Source organism: Melospiza melodia, chromosome Z (assembly GCF_035770615.1).
Source record: "Melospiza melodia melodia isolate bMelMel2 chromosome Z, bMelMel2.pri, whole genome shotgun sequence".
NCBI lineage: Eukaryota > Metazoa > Chordata > Aves > Passeriformes > Passerellidae > Melospiza > Melospiza melodia.
In genome coordinates, this window is record NC_086226.1 from 71126663 (window position 1) to 71146805 (window position 20143).

At 39.8% G+C, this 20143-nt stretch overlaps 1 protein-coding gene across 1 annotated transcript; it reads left to right on the top strand.

Moving 5' to 3' along the window:
* The first annotated feature begins 1528 nt into the window (after nucleotides 1-1528).
* Nucleotides 1529-17423, top strand: ALDH7A1 (aldehyde dehydrogenase 7 family member A1). Its single transcript, XM_063179608.1, has 18 exons — nucleotides 1529-1680; nucleotides 1784-1837; nucleotides 2832-2897; nucleotides 4475-4555; nucleotides 6872-6995; nucleotides 7600-7732; nucleotides 8314-8358; nucleotides 8690-8767; nucleotides 9638-9735; nucleotides 10723-10764; nucleotides 12358-12452; nucleotides 13305-13389; nucleotides 13669-13775; nucleotides 14475-14591; nucleotides 15029-15126; nucleotides 15288-15361; nucleotides 16108-16183; nucleotides 16932-17423. Exons 1-18 carry the CDS (start codon nucleotides 1573-1575, stop codon nucleotides 16984-16986), a joined length of 1536 nt encoding a protein of 511 aa, XP_063035678.1. The 5' UTR covers nucleotides 1529-1572; the 3' UTR covers nucleotides 16987-17423.
* The last annotated feature ends 2720 nt before the right edge of the window (nucleotides 17424-20143 follow it).

Genomic DNA, 20143 nt, shown 5'->3' on the forward strand with positions numbered 1-20143 from the left:
TACTTGAACAACCATTTCTTAAAGAGAAAATTACTATTTATGCTTAATGCAATTCACATCAAGGAAAAGTGTTTAGCTGTGGAAAACCAAAAAGTAAACAATGGCATTTTTAAGAGCAGTGGCATTTCTTTTCTATCCTATGAGTATGTTCTATCCTATAAGCTGAGACATTTCAATCTTAGTATTGAGGTTTATTCCTCATAGGTTTGGTCATTCAGAAAATATTGGATCCCTGAAAATGAGCAATATTTCATTATCACAATGAGTCATTTAAATTTTCAAAGCCACTGAAGTGTAATTACAGTAAAAATATGGGACAGAAACCACTTCCAGTTTTGCATGGTGAGTGCATATCAAGTAAGGGTGTCGGTCCTGCATATGGGGAAAAAAAATGTTGTAATTTCACAAACTGGCATGTAGATAAAGTGGCTGGCTCAGAAACCAAAGACACTGAGAATTTAACTGACATTCAAGCATGGTATTGGAGAGCAGAAAGAATTATGCATACTCCCACATACTACTATTGTTGCGTAAGGACTGCTACATGTTTTTTCCCTTGTTTTGATGCCCCTTTTTCTTATTTTCTGCAGCAATTAGAAACACCTGACTTGGGGATGTCTCTGCCCCTGCTGCTCTGGAAGGGCATATGGAATCACACAGAATCACAGAATGGATAGCATTGGAAGGGAGCACAGTGGGTCATCTGGTCCAACCTGACTGTTTAAGTGGGGTCATCCCAGGGCATGTGGCTCAGATTTGCCTCCAGATGGTTATTGAGTATCTCTAGCGAGAGAGACTCCAACTCTCCCTGGGCAATCTGTTCCAGGATTTAGCCCCCTGCACAGAAAATTCTTCCTCATGATCAAGTGGAACTTCTCCATCACCAGTTTCTACCTGTTGACTCTCATCCTGTTGCTTGCCACCACTGACCAGAGCCTGGCTCTGTCCTCTTGCCACCCTCCATTCAGAAACTCATAGACATTGATGAGGTCCCATCTCAGTCGTCCCTTCTTGAAAAGCAGCAGAGTGTGGGCGGATTTCGGACAGCATACGGGCTGAGCTGTGCTGCCAGTGCGGGGAAGGGGAGACCCGGTCAGGGACACTCGGTCAGGCCGGGTCAGGGGGGCCGGGTCAGGGGGGCTCGGTCAGGCCCGGTCAGGGGGGCTCGGTCAGGGGGGCCGGGTCAGGGGTCCCGGCGAGGGGAGGCCCGGTCAGGGAGGCTCGGTCAGGCCGGGTCAGGGGTCCCGGCGAGGGGAGGCCCGGTCAGGGAGGCTCGGTCAGGCCGGGCCAGGGGTCCCGGCGAGGGGAGGCCCGGTCAGGGAGGCTCGGTCAGGCCGGGTCAGGGGTCCCGGCCCGGGGGCCCGGCGCGGCCAGACCGGCCAGCGGGGCCGGGGCCAGGCGGGGCGGGGCGGGGGGCGCGAGCACGGCGCCGCCAATGGCCGCGGGCGGGCGGGGCGCGGCCGCCATTGCCCCGTCCCCTCGCGCTGGCGGCCGCCGGCCATGCTGGGGCTTCGCCGCGCCTTCGTTGCGCTGCTGTCGCTGCCGAGGGGAGGGTCGCCGCCGGCCGCCGCCATGTCCACGCTGCTGATCAACCAGGAGCGCTACGCGTGGCTGCGGGAGCTGGGTCTGCAGGAGGAGAACCCGGGCGTGTACAACGGGCGCTGGGGCGGCCGCGGGCAGGTGCGGGGCGGCCGCGGGGGTGGGGGGCGGCGGGGCCTCGGGGGTCGCGCCCCGTTCCCCGGGGGAAGGGGCCCTGCCGCTCACCGCTCTCGTCCTGCTCTAGGTGGTGACCACGTACTGCCCCGCCAACAACGAGCCCATCGCCAGCGTCCGGCAGGTGAGCGCGGCCGGGGGCAGCACCGGCGCGGCGGGAGCTGCCCGCGGGCCCTGTCACCGGAGCGGGGCGTTCTGGGGCCTTGGTTTGGGCGCTGCCCCTGCCCGCCACCCGGATAGCAAAGGGCACGAAACTCCCGATTCCACATCAGGGTCCGTGGGGTGTTGAGTCTAGGGCGGCCGCTGGTGCTCGTCGCAGCCAGGGCCTACTGCTGGCAATATGCCTGCGGCTTTCCTGGGAAGAAAAACAGTCTGTTTGCCCTTTTTTTTTTTTTCCTTTTCTTTTTTTTTTTTTTAACTTGTCCTCCAGCCCTCCGCCTCACACTCTTGCAAGCGTTGTTGGGAAGAGCCAGGGCTCCTCCCTTCCCTTTTCGTTTGTCCTGAGGGAAATTGCAGAATAGGGGCAGATTGTGCCTATTTAGTAGGGATGAGAGGCCTGGGAGCAAGTAGTTAGGAGACCAACGTGACATTCAAGTAGTAAATTTGTGAATGTTTTTACTGTAAGAATATCACTATTCTTACAGTAAAAGAATAGTAATCTACTCCTTTTGTGTATTAGGACTCAACTAACCCTTGATGTCCAGTGATGCTGATGGAGTAGGACATATTTATATATGTGTGTATGTATGTCTAGATACAAACATATATAAAACCGTTATTCTGTATTGAGTTTCCTGAAACACCTGAACGAAAATTTCTGCTTGTGGTTTTTTTTTTTCTTATTTTTTTCTTTTTTTTTTGTTTGTTTTTGTTTTGGGTCGTGTTTTGGTTTTTTTTTTTTTTAATTTAGGTAGCACATGTGCTTTTCATTGACAGTGGCTTCAGACAATTTGTAATATTGGATTCAAATTGTGTCAAGTTACAGGCATCCTATAAGAGTCGCATCCTGTAGTGAAAGTACTCTCTATAAAAATATCTTGAGTTGGATGCAGAAGCTTTTTTGTGGCATTTCTTTTGGGGATTTGATTTTCCTTACTTTGATGTGCTTCTTCATGTAGGGTAATTTGGAGGATTATGAAGAAACAGTAAAGAAGGCTAAAGAGGCATGGAAGGTCTGGGCTGATGTAAGTTAATGGAGATTTCTCTTTTATTACTGATCTCTGGCAGAGACAGGCTATTAATTGCCCCATAAAGTGAAGGTGTAAAAATGTGTTTATACTGTGTGTGGTGCATTAGCGCAAAAATATGCAATGGAGACCTCAAGAAACAAACCCAGATAGTTTGTGTGTGTGATGCCATTGAGGTACAAAGATGAGGACATTGACTTGTGGGATATGTTTGTTTTGAAAACCCTGGCAGATTTTCCAAGGCTTGTGCCCGTGTGCTGTTGCCAGCAGGTCTGGTGAAGTTCAGAAACCGTGTAGCAAGTAAACTGTCCCTGTGCATGTTTCACTTCCTGTCACCCCCTCTTCTGTGAGGGAGAGATCTGTGGAGCATTTGGAGGAGTAACTTCTGTTCATCTTCTTGTTCCCCGGTGTGGGAAAAACTGCTGGTTATAAGCATGGGGGTTTTTGTTTCACCTGCTGTGTTGGTATTTCACAGAACAGCTGTGTGGTTCAAAAGCATTGGTGTTACGTTGTATATAATAGCTAAGCTGTTTTTCCTCAGCAAGCTGTAGTTCCCCACGCAGACCTACCAGCTGTGTCCAGCCAGCACCCGTTCTGTTGATGGCTGTGCCAGGCTTGGTTCTTACAGCTACCTGTTGTTTCTTTGGATTTCAAAAGGCAATGTGCACTCTGTGTTTTAGCCAGCAAAGTAGTTTACCTCGTCTGAAGACAACAAAGTTTAGGATAAACAAAACAGCTTCCTCAGGATATGTTTTTTTGTTACAATTTGTGAGTATAATGTTGGTAACTCTTAACACGTTCGGCAATAACCGGAAAGCAGTCCAACAGATAAAGAATCAACACACCAAATGTTTCTTGAAGACTTTTCCTCAAAGCTATTTGTTATTAATTTGTGAACTTTGCTGTTTGTAATGAGCTTATTTGAAAAGATATTGTCTGTAAAGAGATATGCTTGCATGGTTTATGCATTTTTCCTCAGTCTTGTTTCTATAGAGAACTGCTTGCATATAGTTTGCAAATTGATCTTGACTATGGATTATTATTTACCATACTGGTACCACATTAAAAAAATATATTAAGAGTAGGTGCATGAGCTTAATATTTTCATGATTGAGTTTTTTGTGTGTCTTAATTTCTGCTAACAAGGTAAATGTCATACTAAAAGGAAGTTTGAAAGTGTGTTATTAAGTACACTTCAAGGCTCAGAAACCATTAAGTGCACTTTTATGAAAAATGCTTATTTCTTGAGATGCAGCTGATTGGTTGCATTGGGGCTGATGTAGTTGAACAGAAGTAATAGAAGTAATCTGAATGCTTTTGGCAATATTTAGTGAAACTGAAGTTTTGAACAGACAAAATGTTTGTACTGCTATCAGTCCCTGAGGCAGAAAACAGCTTCTTGTAAAGCAGGGCACATGATAAAAATGAACAAGTAACAGTGTCTTCAGAAGATAAGCAAAAAAGCACAGCAATCAGTGCTTGCTTACTACAAGGACAGAAAACTAGAAGTATATATACAGCAGTAGTTACAGATTTTCACTCTCACATAGATTCTTCTGTTTTCTTTTGACTAGATCCCTGCACCCAAACGTGGAGAAATAGTGCGACAGATTGGTGATGCCCTGAGACAAAAAATCAAAGTTCTAGGAAGCTTGGTAAGGTATTTTCAGAAGTAGCCAACATTTTTTGGGAGGTGGAATGGGGAATGAGGGTGAGCGGTATTTCAAAACTGCTTTTTTTCAGTAATACTAAGTTTTCTCTGCAATACTAACCTTAGTAATTGTTAAGTAATTGCTGTTAGTTCCATTAGCTTGCCTAATTACCTTTTAATTTTAAAAAGAAGAAAAAAAATTATTATGGCATAGAAATGGCATGAAGCTGTGTCAGCTGAGAGTTTGGTTACTTGTTAAGAAAAGGCTCTTCACCCAGAGGACGTTTGGGCACTGAACAGGCTCCCCAGCAAAGTGGTCACAGCACCAAGCCTGACAGAATTCAAGAGGCATTTGGGCAATGCTCTCAGGCACATGGTGTGATTCCTGGAGAGAGTGCTTGGCCAGGAGCTGGACTTGATCCCTGTGGGTCCCTTTGAGCTCAGGGTATTCTGTGATTCTGTGAATTGACAATTTGTAATAGGAAAAGAAAATTTATTGTGGGCTTCTCTGGGATGAGTGGTACAACTGTTGCCCTGCTATTTTCCCTCCTGTCTGTCAGATAGGGCACTTTCTCATACTAAAAGTATCTTGAAAAGGACCTTCCCTTAATACAGAGCTTTTAGCTTTGAGCTCTTTCTGATGATCTGTAGGACTTTGCCAAGTGACACGTGGAAACATGAGGCTTCAGAAGTTGAGATGGTCTTAATGAGATGATCTTGCAGTGCTGTGCAGGACATAAAGGCTGAAGGACCACTCCTTTAAAACTCTTGCTTTACTCTTTTCTTGCTAGGGAAGAAAAGGAGCCAAGTGGGGAACTTCCACTTTCTTTTTGCAGGGCTTGCCTGTCTGTGCTGCTGTTCAGAAACAGCTGTCAGTGAATAACTCCATGTGTAGTCAAGCCCATATTGTTAACCTTCAAAACCTTGTTCTGCTCTTTCCCTTCATGTTGTGTCCTCAGCACAGTTTCTGTTGTGGAATTAGAGTGCTAACATACTTCTGAATTCAAAAACAGTAGAGCTTCCCTGATGAGTGTGGACCTACAGAAGTTTGTTCTCTATTCTTGACCAAAACTTATGGCTTCTTGCCATATTTTCTTAGTTTTCCCAAACAGATAATATGTGTGTTCAGCTCTGCTAGGATTGGGGATGAATTTCAGGGTGAAAGAAGTGCAGTAGGTATTCAGGTTTTAGGACTTTGCCTGGCTTTAGGATATGTAAAAAGGAGCTGTACAGAAACTCATCTTTCACAAACACTGTAGGAAATTTCCAGCCTCACCTTGCCATGCATGCCCTGGTGAAGTATCCAGGTGTTTCTACTGCACCTACAGAGCCACTGCTGTGTTTCTTAGTAGATATGTCGGATGCTGCTCTGTTTTTGGTCACAGATAAGGACTGTTCCTTCTGTCTTGAGATAGCCACAGGCATCAGAGAAGTACGGTTAGTCGTCTTTGTGTTAACTTTCACATGGAGAGAAAAATCCTGTGGAAATCCTTTGAACCTCATGCATCATTTAACAGCCTTTTTAAAGTACAGTCATCACTGTAAAGTGGCAGGTGTTATCTGCCTGAAGTCCACATCTAGCTGTCAGAGCATGACCACAAAACTGCATGGAGATAAGTAGGTGATTTTTCAGCTCCCAAATTTTGAGATTTTCCCATTTCTGGATGGCGATATCTTCAAATACCAGATTATTCTCGCTGATATATTTCAATGGAGTATGTCTAACATAATTTTAAGAGAAGGATGTAGTTTAAGGTCAACTTCAGGAAAAAAAAATCAATAAATTGATCCTAAATATCCCAGGTTACTAAAATACTAAACATGTAAAAGCATTTTCAGCAGTGTCTGCAAATGAAATCTTTCAAATTTGCTTTGAAATATTGTAAAATGAGTAGTTTGTATATGAAAAATGTAAGTGGCTGTTTTCTTTTGCTGGAGCAGAGTAATCCCTCTTTTTCAGCTTGTTCCTTGTCTGGCCCACAATGTAGGCAAACCTGCGGATGTAAATCCAGGGTATTGTTGATCAAAACATATCCTTAGTATTGGATCTTCCTTTCAATAGTTTTTTAAAAATTTTTCTCCATAAATTTCCATTTCTAATTTCTTCCTGTTGTATTGGGATATGACCCTTGTCCAGTTGTCTAGTGTGTTGTTTCTTTAAGTTCTGAATAACTGGAGAAGAGGTGAATCTCCTAATGAAAAAGTGTGTGTTAAAATCTTACTTGGTCAGTAGACACGCCTGACATTAAGTGGAGACAAAATATATTAGGGATTCACGGGAATTTTGTAAAAAAGTTTGTCTTACTCTGAATTTTTTCAGGTCTCTTTAGAAATGGGAAAGATTTTTGTCGAGGGTGTTGGGGAAGTGCAGGAGTATGTTGATGTCTGTGACTATGCTGTTGGTTTGTCCCGAATGATTGGCGGACCTATTTTGCCTTCAGAAAGTAAGTATGTGGGTTTTTTTGTTTTGTTTGTGGAGTTTTTTGGTTTTTTGTTTGGTGTTTTTTTCTTTAAAGAAATTAAGATATGGAGGTGTTACTTAAATATATGGTCTTGTAGTGCATCAAGATCTCTGTTCTGTGTGTTATTTAGGAAGCTTTAGGAATAGATGTGGTGGGCAGTAGTGCCAGCTATTGAAGTACCTAATGAAGTGACAGATAAGCAAGTCAGTCCATCCACTTTCTCTGTTCTTTAAAACATTAGATTCTCTTTGGTTTTTTAATTGATGAAAGGTGGTAGAGAAAAGTATGTAAAAAGTTTTGAAGTGTACTTAGAAAGGAGAGACCTCCTTGTCAGTTATTGATTACCACAAGTCATCACTATGTTTAAAACAAAACTTTATGTTGTCAGATCATTAGCTTTTTGCACAATCTAGCTAACCTTGATCCAGGTAAGCTGCAGAACACAAATAACACAGCTCTTTGCAAGCTAAGGCTGTGGTGGACTGAAGAGTGATGCTAGATTCTTGCTTACATATTTTCCCTTTTTAGAAAAACCCCAGACATTAAATGGATTGAAAACTGTATTATGTTGTGGCTTTGCTTTCAGGACCTGGCCATGCCCTTATAGAGCAGTGGAATCCTGTTGGGCTGGTGGGAGTCATCACGGCCTTCAACTTCCCCGTGGCAGTTTATGGGTGGAACAGCGCGATTGCAATGATCTGTGGAAATGCTTGCCTCTGGTAAGAGCTAGCTGTCCACCTTGCTAACAGTTTTCATAAATTGGAAAGCTATCAACTCAGGCATGAAATCGCTATTGAGTGTCAAGTGTTTCTGGCTATTTGATTCTATCTAGGGTAGGTGTAAATAATTTTTAGTCAGAGCTTTTTTTAATTTTGTGGTAACCTCTTTTTTGAGGTACTGTGGTGCAGATCCATCCAGGACTTAGCCAAATGGCCTATGAATAATCAACCCACAGTGAGGGTTTACAGCAGTGGTAGTTAATATATTCCAATTTGGTACAGCTAAGATTAAAAATCTAAATAAGTAGCTTTACTTTCTCTCCCATCTCCTACTTTGCTTTCATCTACCTCCTTCATTCTAAAGTCTGACCTAGCCATTGTCTACATGGATTTCAGTAGAAGTTCTGAATGCTCAGCTGCAGAAGAAAATTCTTGAGTTCCTGTCCTAATTTGTACCTGAAATATCCAGCCTAACCAAAGTGTGCTGTAGATCAGAGACTCTAAAAATTGCTTATTTGAATCATTTCTTATTCTTAAAGAATTAAATAAGAAGATAATGTAAATTTTTTTTCACTTTCTAGGAAGGGTGCTCCTACAACATCCCTTGTTAGTGTTGCTGTTACAAAGTGAGTTCTGGTTTCTTTGATCTTCATCTTAATATAAAGGAGAACTTCTCCAAAGAATGAATTTCATAGCAATACTTCCTTTAGGTTTATTGTTACTTTATATCAACATTTTAAATACTTACTGTGCATTACCCATAACATTTATTTTAAAATGCTAAATAAAAGTAGGCCCCTTAAAATAGGTAATTACTAAGTCTTGTAGATCTAATATTAACTCCTGAGAACAATTACCCCAAACCACTACTACCCCAAAACCCTCAGACGTTCTAATGGTTCATTCCCCATTTGCACTTGTCAGAAATCTCTAACATTTTTACATCTTTGATTCCAGGATAATTGCAAAAGTCTTGGAGGATAACAAGTTGCCTGGAGCAATCTGCTCTCTGGTTTGTGGTGGAGCAGACATTGGGTAGGTAATATTTCTTGTGTTTTGTGAACGTTTATAAAAGGAAAAAATATTCTTTGAGGTACTTGTGAAGTTATTCTAGTCTCTAGGAATGCACATGTTGCCATGATTTTTATCAGCTGGTCTGAAACTCTGGCTCTAGTCCTCCATTAAATATAATACATATGTCTACTTGCTGTTGTGAGATCAGCTGCAAACAAAGAACTTGTCAGATATTTAATGAAGAGGCATGACTAAGTTTATATTCCACTTCTGCATATGCTTACACCCAAAGAGTACAGCTAATATTAGGTTCCCTTACCATGTTCTTGAGAGTTTTCAATGTATAGTGACTTTTAGATTAGTTGTGGAGGAGGATAATTCCCCTTTTCCATGTTTGTGCAGAACTCTGCACTTGCTCATAGATGTATATCTGTGTACATCTATTGTACAGCTTGGAAGCTGTACAATCTAAATCACTTTGCTTGATTTTTACCATGAGGAAATCCCCAGTACAAATGTATATTCAGATATATCTTTTGAGTATTTTAAGAGAAGGCAAAGCATATGGCAAACATTAAAAAAAGTCATAGATTTGCATGTTTTCTTGTGGATCATAACAATTGGAACTAATCTCACAATATACTTTAGACTGAATGTCAGTGTTACTGCAGGTGATGCTTTTTTGGCCTGAAAAGGTGCATGGAAACAGCCTTGTCCTTTTTTTCTGGCTAAGGGGAAGCTTTCTTGCCATTAGCTTAGTTGCCTGATGTTTCAAAGAAACTCTGGCTTTAAAGCTCTCCCTGATTGAAGCTGATGTATGTGGAAGGTGCAAGCTGCTTTTCTGTCTGCATTTCTTTTGTTGAGCACAGTGCTTTGTGTCCCATTGTGCAGGACAGCAATGGCTAGAGATGAGAGAATGGACCTCTTGTCCTTCACTGGCAGCACAAAAGTGGGCAAACAAGTAGCACTTATGGTTCAGGAGAGATTTGGTGAGTGTGTGGGTTCCTCTCTATTTATTTCCATGTTTGGTGAAGGCAGCAGTGCCCCATAAGATTTTAAAATAACAGTAACACAGTTTTCAGCTGTGTTACTTTTTTTTTTTTTTGTCTTGGATAAATGGGGATTTCAAACTGCTTGTAGATACATATGGCATTTTCAGTTAGTTCTGTTACAATTCAGATTTTTTTTTTCAGTTTTTCTGCAAATCCATAGTCTTACAATTAATGTGAGGAGAGGTGTAGTGGTGTCCATTAGTATTTAGTTGTATGGAGATTTTTAGGGTGAACAACCGGGGCTTATGGTCTTTTGCCAATGTGAATAGAATACATGAATACAGTCCCTCTCACCTTTTACTCCTGATAAATACAATGATGATTTTGGAGGTGCTGTTTTTGTTGCAAATATTTAAAAGTGTACAGGCAAGAATCTCAGCTGCTAGATTCTTACTTCTTAGTTTATGAGCAGCACCTTGCAAACATATTTTTTTTGTTTTATACATTTGAAGTGCATGCAAGTGTAAAAAAGCCCCCCAGAAACCAGAACAGATAGCAAATATTCACCCAGATGCAGGTTGTTATTTTTTGTCTGAGATTGTAGATAAACAGTTGCCAGGGAAATAAATGAGCTTAGTTAAATTTTATGTGCATTTTGATCTTTGTAGGACCTTGTAGTATCTATGTCATACCATTTATGCCGCAACTTTTTCCTGTTTCAATTTTTTTTTCTTTCCAGTGCTATTTTTTTGCCTATCTTTTTAAACTTCATTGTGCCATAACTGCTGTGCATGTATCTTCATGACATGTGATAGATGTAGTATTTGGTGTAATTTTCTGCTTTGTCTAGACTGTGATCTCTAAAATGTTTTGTTTATCCTTAAAAATATGTTTCATGAAGCTTAGCTCTAGTTAGAGGTAGTCTCATTGAGGTACAGGGAATACTTGTGGCTATGGTATAACTTATTTTGTGTTTTTCATTAGGTCGAAGCCTGCTGGAATTGGGAGGAAACAATGCCATTATTGGTAATATGTGCTGTAGAAATTTAGTCCCATAGATTATATTTGGAAGCTAGTATGCAAATATTCATAGCTAATTGTCACTTTTTTTCTGTTTCTTTTATTTGTTCCTCCCCAGCCCCGGGCTTTTAAAAGTACATCTAGTTTGTGTAGAATAATAGAATGTGGGATTTTTCTGTCTTTGGTATTGTGGAGGGAGCAGTGTTTTAAGACAAAGAGTAAGATTCCAAGGTCTCATAAGTAATCAGTGTTGAAGAGGAGAATGGAATGAGAGAAGCAGTAAGCTTCAATAATGGGTTGTGGACAATGTTAAACTAAGCGAGTTTGATTATAGGATACTTTTAGTTGTAGAATCATTAAGGTTGGGAAAGACCTTTAAGATTGACTTTAGCTATTAACCCAGCAACAGCATATTCATCAGTAAACCATGTCCCCATGTGCCTCATACCTTCTGGATGCTTCCATCCATAACAACTCCACCATTTTCCTAGGAAATGCTGGTCTGCACTTTATATATAATCTTGTGAACACTACACTTTAAGCATTTTAGAGCATAAATATATATATATATATGTAAAGTATAAGGTTCTTATGATACTTGAAAGAAAAGCATAAAGGTATTTATTTCAGTAGCACATTTTTCAGGTTTAAGTACCTTAGGGTATGATCCAGTTCCTAGAAAAACAACAAATACTACAAGGCTGAGCAACATTGCAGAAAGAATATATAAGGTCAATAAATACCTAAGTTGCTGTCCTGTTGTGCTGTTGCCTTTTGTTTCACTTTTCTCATATTCTGGACAAATGTGCTTATTTACATATATATACTCTTTTGAAGTACAAACATGATGCTACATGATCTACTCTTTTGAAAATCACATTTGAGCAGGTCCTTCTTTTTTTCTATGCTGCTTTGTAGCCAGCAGTATAAACTTGTTTTATGCTTTGAAAATTGTTTATTTTTTAATGTTGAAGTCCTGCTTTTTTTGGAATTGACTTTGAATGATCACATATTCATTGTTTGGCTGGTCTTCATCCCAACCTTCCTAAAGATTTTGGATGCTTAAGAGACTTTTTTTTGGGACTGGTTAAGCCAAGTGATATTTTGGGGATTGTTTGAGCTTCATAAAATATCACAATGTCTTCTCACCAGATGTATTTGTTCAACTCATTGTACATTTTATATTACTGTACACCTGTGTGTTTTAGCTGTGCTTTTTGCAAGGCCATGTGGATACACTTTATGATTGTTACTTTATGCTGATAAACTTCTTAGTGAGAGATTGGAGAAATGGCAAGAAATTGCTTGTGGTTTCCTGGATTAAAAGGAAGCTAGAATTATTTGCAAACTTTATTGCAAAGGCTCCCTTCAGTAGTTCAAACCTACAGTTGTGTTCCAATGGCATGTGACTGCAGAGAAATAGTAGGAGTTTCAAGGTGTTTCTTTGTATCTTACCATGCTGTGCAACTGTTCCAACTTGTGCAACTATTCCTAAAGATTCATGACCAACCTGTCAGTTTCTAATATTGTTTAGCATCTTAAGTCTTGTGAACTGCCTGTTTAATCCAGTAACATGCTCATATTTTAATTTTTTTTAAGTGTTTGAAGACGCAGATCTGAACCTAGTCATTCCGTCTGCTCTATTTGCTGCTGTGGGAACAGCAGGTCAGCGGTGCACAACTGCTAGAAGGCTGGTGAGTAAATGTGTGTTGTCTCGTTTGGGTAGCTCTGAATTTTAACTTAATTCCAGATTGGCTGAGAAGATGACTAACAATTCCTTATATTGTGAAGAGCAGCAAATAATATTTGAAACACATTTTTATTTTGTCAAAAAAAGTCTGTTAGGAAAATAAGAACATAGTTTCATTCCAGTGTAATTCTAGCTCTAAACAGTTTCTTTGTATGTATTTCTAAATGTGCTTTAAGTCAGGAAAATAGTACTTGGCAAAGTTCTGTATTTCTGTTTTCATTGCCAGAGCTTTGCTTGTGACTGCTACAAATTTTGGTTCAGTGTTTATATTGCAGCAAAGCAAGAGTGTGTGTGTTACCTGCTTTGTTATTAATTCTTAACCAATCATTTTCAACAAGTTCAACAGTGTTGTAGTGTCAGTGTCCATCTTGTCACTGTTAGGTTAATTCAGTAAATATTAGGTAAAATGGATGTGGGTAAGTTGATTCAGGTGTATTGGATGGGCAGTGATTCCTTAAACTGGAGCAATAAAATTTCTGGAGCGTTTGTTCTAGAACACTAAACTGAAATATTTACAGCGCACATTGATAGTACTGATCTGAGATGGGGTAAAATTAAAACAGATTTTTGTTACTTGGCTTGTTTTAAATTTTTATGATGAAGGTTTTACATCTTCATTTTCTGCTGTTAGTGCTATTTCAGAGGCCTTGGCCTCTGTCTCTTTTTAATTTTGGGATTTGCTGAATATGAACAACAGTGTTTCCATTCTTTCCTTCAGCCCCCTTCAAAGTGCAGTAGTACCTCAGGAGTAGTTACATAGGCTGCCCTGTCTTACAACTTTCTTACCATGTTTTAGTTTCTCCATGAAAGCATCCATGACGAGGTGGTGGCAAAGCTTGCCAAGGCCTATGCCCAGGTCCGCATCGGTGATCCATGGGATTGTAAGTAGCTATTTCCATCTCACGGGTTTAGGAAACAAGTTGCTGTTGGTTTCTTTCCGTTTAAATTCTGAAGTGATTATAGATCCAAATTATCTAAGTTTAGCAATATACCAGGGAGTGGAAATTGCTGGTTTCAGTTAGAATACAGACTCAGAAAGGAAAATGAAGAATCTGGGTAATACTGCTCATCCTGGACAGATTAAACAGTTAATTCTAAGATAAGAATATTTGCAAACATACACAGTTTTGATGAAAGTATGCTTCTGAATCTTTTTTCAGCTGATACTCTGTATGGGCCTCTTCATACCAAAGAAGCAGTGAAAATGTTCCTTGATGCAGTAGAACAAGCAAAACAACAAGGTGGCTCTGTGGTCTGTGGCGGAAAGGTGACTTAACTTTTATTTTCCCTGCTACAGTTTGTGCTCTAGGAAAAAAAAAACCAGTAACATGATGGCTTAGGCCAAACTTGTACTTCAGCTTGTCCTGTCAGCCACTACAGGATGTTGGGTTAGTCAGATTGAGAATTGTTTGAATTGGAATCCTGTTTCAGGGTAAAGGCAATTCTGCTTGGAAGCTGTTCTTACACCACTCCCCAATTGCAAGTGATAGTGAAAATTAAAAAAAAAAGCCAATGTAAACGGTGAATGTCAAACATGTAGCAAAGGAAAATTGCAGTTCTGTCCCTCACAATATCTAGCTTGAGGAAATACTGGAGATACAAGACAACCACTTGTACATCTTCATCATATAGGATGTTTAATTCTCATTGACTTATTGTTCTGGGGCTTCTTGTCTTTCATTGGCAACTTCTATATACTTTAAAATTCTGAGTAGCTTACAAGCAGGAGAAAGGAAGTTTCAGCTGCTAGACATTACAACTTGATTATATCTTTAGTGGACATAAGTTGTGCTTCTATATTTTAAATACTTAAATAAGTAAAATTTAAGTTATTTATCCTATCTGGCCTGTTCTGTTTCTGATTTCTCAACTGTAGTGGTCAGACCATGAAAGATTCCTTTCCTACACTAATATTAAGCTGGATTCTGATTGGAACTTACTTGGTTATTTTTTATTTATTTTGAAGGTTATAAATCGCCCTGGGAACTATGTTGAACCAACCATTGTGACTGGCCTTCCTCATGACGCGCCCATTGTCCACACTGAGACGTTTGCCCCCATATTGTATGTGCTGAAATTTAAGGTAAAATAACACTGGTGAAACAAGTGTTCAGGATGGTAACAGTAGAGTCACAAGAGTAGAAATCAGAGATGTGTCACGTCTATACAGTTGTCCCAGCCCCTCAAGAAGTGGTTGCTTTTGTTCTGCGCTGTGAGAGAGCCACTGTTCCACTCAATGTGTAGCTCCGTTTCTGTGAAGAGCACTGGAGCTACAATGAGATACAGGAACAGGTTGCTGCTGTTAGTGTTCATGGTTGATACTGTTCACATCTGTTCAAAAGCAGACTGTGTTCTGCAGCAGTGCAGGTATTGCTGACGTGGCACATGTGTATTTGCCCAGTGCCCTTCTGTACATTTGCATTATGGCTGTGAATTGTGGGGTTTTTTCTCACAGAGCTTCTTTGTAACTGCTTTGCTTTGGATGGTCATGGCTTAACCATTGACACATGCTTCTTCTAGGAGGAAGAGGAGGTTTTTGCCTGGAACAATGAAGTAAAACAAGGTCTTTCCAGCAGTATCTTTACCAAGGATTTGGGAAGGATTTTCCGCTGGCTAGGGTATAATTTAAATTATTTTTTTACTTTCCTGAGGTACATAAGATTAGTCTTTCATGTCTTTTGTAGACATCTACATAATGCTAGTTGAGCATTTTACAGCCCTCATTTTAGGGAGGGAACCTTTCCTGATCCTAAGGAGGAATTGTACCTTATCTTTGTAGGCCAAAGGGATCTGACTGTGGCATTGTGAATGTTAACATCCCAACCAGTGGAGCTGAGATTGGAGGTGCTTTTGGTATGTTACTTGTCCTTTGTCAAGGTTTTAATCAGTCAATTTAAGTGACTAAATGTGATGAAATCAAAGTTAATTTTGAATCGTACTGCTTTAGCAGAAAACAGATATTGACTAGCAGTAGTTAGATTTAAACTTTTAAAAATAGCTGTACTAGGTTTTTAAAAATTCCATGTGTTATTTCCTTGTCCTCCTCTCCATCAAAGGAATGTTACTCAGATATATATTCTGGAGGTATTTAAAGATATGGCCAGGTGGAAAACTTTATAAAAGTTTTAATTAAAACAATCATGGGCAATTCTGTGTACATTGGTAAGTTTATATAAGATGTATGGCATGTAGCATTTTTGTGAGAAAATCTTATAATAAAAAATTTTGCCTTTTTTTCTCTTTTTTTATATACTTCGGGAACTAAGAGGGTGGAAGAAGCATTAACCTTATCATTTAAGCAGTACAAGAACCAGCACATTCTTGTACTCTTGTCTTGTGTTAAGAGAAATGTTTTTAAAACAAGGTCCTCTAGTGCCACCATGATGGGATTTTGAACTCCAGGGAGATATTTTTTTTACATCAAGCATGAGGAGAGAGCTACTGTGTGTGTTGTGTGGGATGGTAATTTAATTCACATATAGGACAAGGAAAAGGAATAGTTTTTCCCATGTTTTTTTATAAAAATGTCTTACCTCCTGGAATTAGTCCAGATTGCCATATCCAAAAATAGGTTTTAATTTAAAATGTTTTTGCTACAGGTGGTGAAAAGCACACTGGTGGGGGAAGAGAATCTGGAAGTGATTCATGGAAACTTTATATGAGACGGTCTACTTGGTAAGACAGACAAATAAATTTAAATTACAGATGAATTTCCCAAAGTGCAAAACATATGAATCTTTGACTACAAGGCGACTATCTTTACTGAATGTGAGATAACCATCTATAAGTGTAATTGCCTTTTCTTCACATTCATAGCCAAAGAAGATTTGGAGGGTTTTTATAAAGACTTTTTTTTTTAACTTTTCAAAGGAAAAAAATTAGGTGGTTTTGGGGTTCCCCCCACCATTGGTTGATTTTAAATTCATCTGAAAAATGCCTGAAACTTGTCAGGAAATACTCTGAGTTGCAACCACAGTGGGGGGCCACCACTATTGCCTCTGGTAGGTGATTCAGCTATATGTTGGTTGTCTGTCCACAAATCTCCTGACAGCCAATAGTGGATGAGCATTAGTGTTCTCTGCTGACTTCCATAGCTCTTACCTGTGCTATCTTTTTTTTCCCCATGCAAAGACTTACGAATGTGAGAAATCCCACCTTGATTTTTCTGTTTGGACATTCTCCTAGTAAGAGATTAAATACATAAAGAGAAGTAAGATCCTCCATAAAGGAAGAGAAAATGGCAAATGTTGTCTTTTCCTGTACATGGTTACTATATTGAAAACTGGAGTAAAGTTAGTTCATAATTTTAAGTAGGCAAACTGCTTTAGAGAAGTTTAGATATAACAGCTTTTACATATCAAGTGGACTGCACAGTCTGTCTCAGTGATTAAGTCTGGTCTATAAATTGTTGTTTCTCTTTCAGCACAATCAACTACAGCAAAGATTTGCCCTTGGCTCAAGGAATCAAGTTTCAGTAACAACCTTATCAATGGCTGTGCTATGAACCATCCTAGAATTTCTGCACCAAGCAGCTCCTAAGCATCATGGGGATAAAAATTAATTATATGAAACAAATTCTGTCAGAAAATCAGCTGCTCTTTAGTTGCTTCACTTTCTATGAATGTATTTACTAATTTCATCTTCAGATGAGAAGTCTGTGGTCTTTGGGAGGAAGGGAGAGTGACTAAAACTAACCACCTTGGGTCCAGGTGGCCTGGATAACCTGTTGCCTTAACACTGTATTTCAGTACTAACACTGCCTCTATCCCGTCCCCACCTTTTGCTGGTATTTCCAGCTACATCTGTGTTTCAAGCTGTGTGCCAAGTTTCCTGCAGTACCTGTTACTGGGGGATATTTGGGCTGCAGTACAGGGCTATTTTTCAATGAATAAATAAAGGTACATTTTGTGAAATATCTTGGGCTTCTCATTTGTTTTATTTGCTGGTTTTGAGCAGGAATATTCAGAGGACTATTCATTTTCACACACTAAGTTGCTAGCTGGGAAAAGAATCATTGGGCTAAAAGTTCTGCTTTAGTTTTCCTGCCTCTCCTTCAGAAAGGAGACTTTCAGCATATGTTGGGAGATGGAGGTCTACTGTAGTGTCTTGGAATCTCATTTAACACTTGAAGGGGTTACAGCCAATTCAGGTTGTCCATATCAGGGTGTGATACCCTACAAGCAGACTGGCTGGAGATGAGACCTGGAGATGCAGTCAGAGGAAATACTTTTCTAGGGAAAAGACATATTGTTTACTTGTGTTTCACCTCAAATGAGAGTTTCTTTTGGCCACTGGAGACTACAGGCAACAACAGCTCATTTAGGAACCTTGCTCAGGACTCAGGATGAGAAAAGATACAGTGCTATTAGATTGATTTTAGCTTTCCACAGAGCTGAGGATCTTAATGTATTTTTTGTGGGGATTTCTTTTTTTCTCAATGTCATATAGCAAATTTCCACTATCTCTGAATGTGACAGAACTGTTTATTATGGGCTCAGATTCTAGGGATCTGATTTGACTATTGATTTATTTTGATGTTCTTTTGATGACAATGCCTTTTGAACTGGATTGAAGGTCCACCATACCACAGTGCTAGTTGGTCTCCTTTCAGCTTTGTGTTTAATTTTAAAGTGCATAGTGTTTTAAATTTTACATCTGTGTTATGCACAGATGTAATATAAGGTATTTTGGTGTTCTGTAAATCAGACATTAGGTAGCCAAAGCTTTTTTTCTTACTGAATCTCTTACTACCAGGAGTATTCTCTCCTCTACTTCTTTGTGTCTGAACATTTCATTAAAGAATGTTGTACCTTAGCACACAGAATGAAATGGTGCCTAAACAGGCAGATAATCACTAGCAGATATGACAGAGAAGCAATTCAATTCCCAAATATAATTGCTTAGCAAATACCACCAATTTGTAAAAATTGTACTCTTTAATGTTATTCTGTGGTACTGAATGTTACTATGAAACTCTTAACAATGGGAAATTAGTTCAAGAATTCTCTTTTCTTGCTGCTTATAATAGTTTTTGGATAGCCTCATGTTGCATCTGATTTTTTTCTTGAAAATAGTTTTACCCTAAAAAGAGCTTCTATCTCACAAGTCCAGTTGTTTAATTTACAGAAATAAGGTTGATTCTGCCACCTGGCTTTAGGTATGGGAATTCAGCTCATGAAAAGAACAAAACTGGTATGGTGAGTCTGGTGTTTGACTGGTCTTCAAATCTTCATGTGCAAACTAATATGAATGGAATAAACGTACAAATGTGATCCAGAGGTGGCTGCATAGCAAACACACTAAACTTCTGAAGGCTAACTTGACATCTTGATACATAATTCCTCCTTCAATGCAAGCTTTTGTAAGGGTAGCCTTACAGGGACTCAGCGTGAAGTGCTTGTGTAACTGCTGCTGTGTGTCAGGAGTAAGTGGGTTAGATCCATGCTATATCGGCAGAGAATGAGCTCTCTGTAAGTAGGTTACAAACTCAGCCCCACTTTTGCAAAGTATGGGAATTACTATTCCAAAGATGTGTTGTCTGTGCTGACGCTGGACTGCAAATGTGGCATCAGAGCAGGTAATCATAGTGCTGCTTCTCTTTCCAGACAGCTTTGAATTCCTTACATGTGGTGATGAACAATCCGACTAGAATTGGCTTGCTGAATGACTTCCTGTGAAGTGGGTCTGGGAAGAGCATCTTTTAAAGGCTGCAGCAGACTGTAATATGCTTTGGCAGGCATGCAGGTGCCTACAAATAGTTATCGTTATGATGAAGTAATGAACTAAGGAGGTTTAAAGATACTGTAAGAACACAGTTTCTCAATTTCTGCTTGAATTTGGAAAGTCCACTCAGGAGATTGTGAACTGCATTAGCTGTCAGTGGATTATCTCACTCAGGGAAAGCAATTTTGAGAATTCATAAAATGTGTCTTGGAGCTACTGGTATGTTCAACATAATGGACTTGCAGTTTTAATACAAATTCTATCAGCGTCTTCCACTGTTGCATAAACTTAATTACCACTGAGTGTGTAACACCAGTGAATAACAAGTGTTAAATGACACGTGATCAATAATTCATTTGTTAGCACAGTATTGCTTACTGTGAAATGACCTTGATGGGAACAGTCTTACAAGTAACTTCCTTTCTTTTTGCCATATTATTACCTGAAGAAAGATGAAAATTCTATTAATATTTTTGCTGATAAACAGAGAGATTGATTTTTAATGAAATGTGAGAATGGGAGATGTAGGCGGCTTTTCTTCTATCCTGTTGTGTCCTAGCACAGCTTCTTGCAGAGGTGATGATTTTCAGAAACCAAGAACACTGCTGGTAGTGGGTCCCAGCTTGGGACTTTGCAAAAGGTGGTCCTGCAGTGTTGAATTTAAATCAACAGGGAAAGTGTTCATCATTTTCTTTCAGCAGTAATACACCAGCCCATTCATGTTATATCATGTTATTTTCATCTGGTGTTTTCATCCTTCTGTGTTGTTGCTGGATGAGTTCAAAACCACATAGCTGCCAGAACTTTTGATTTGTGACGTCTATATTTCTGTATGAGAAATCATGTGTTTAGGTGCTGCATTCAAGACTCATTACGTGTACTAACCCGTTCGTGTCTCTGCATTGATTTCAT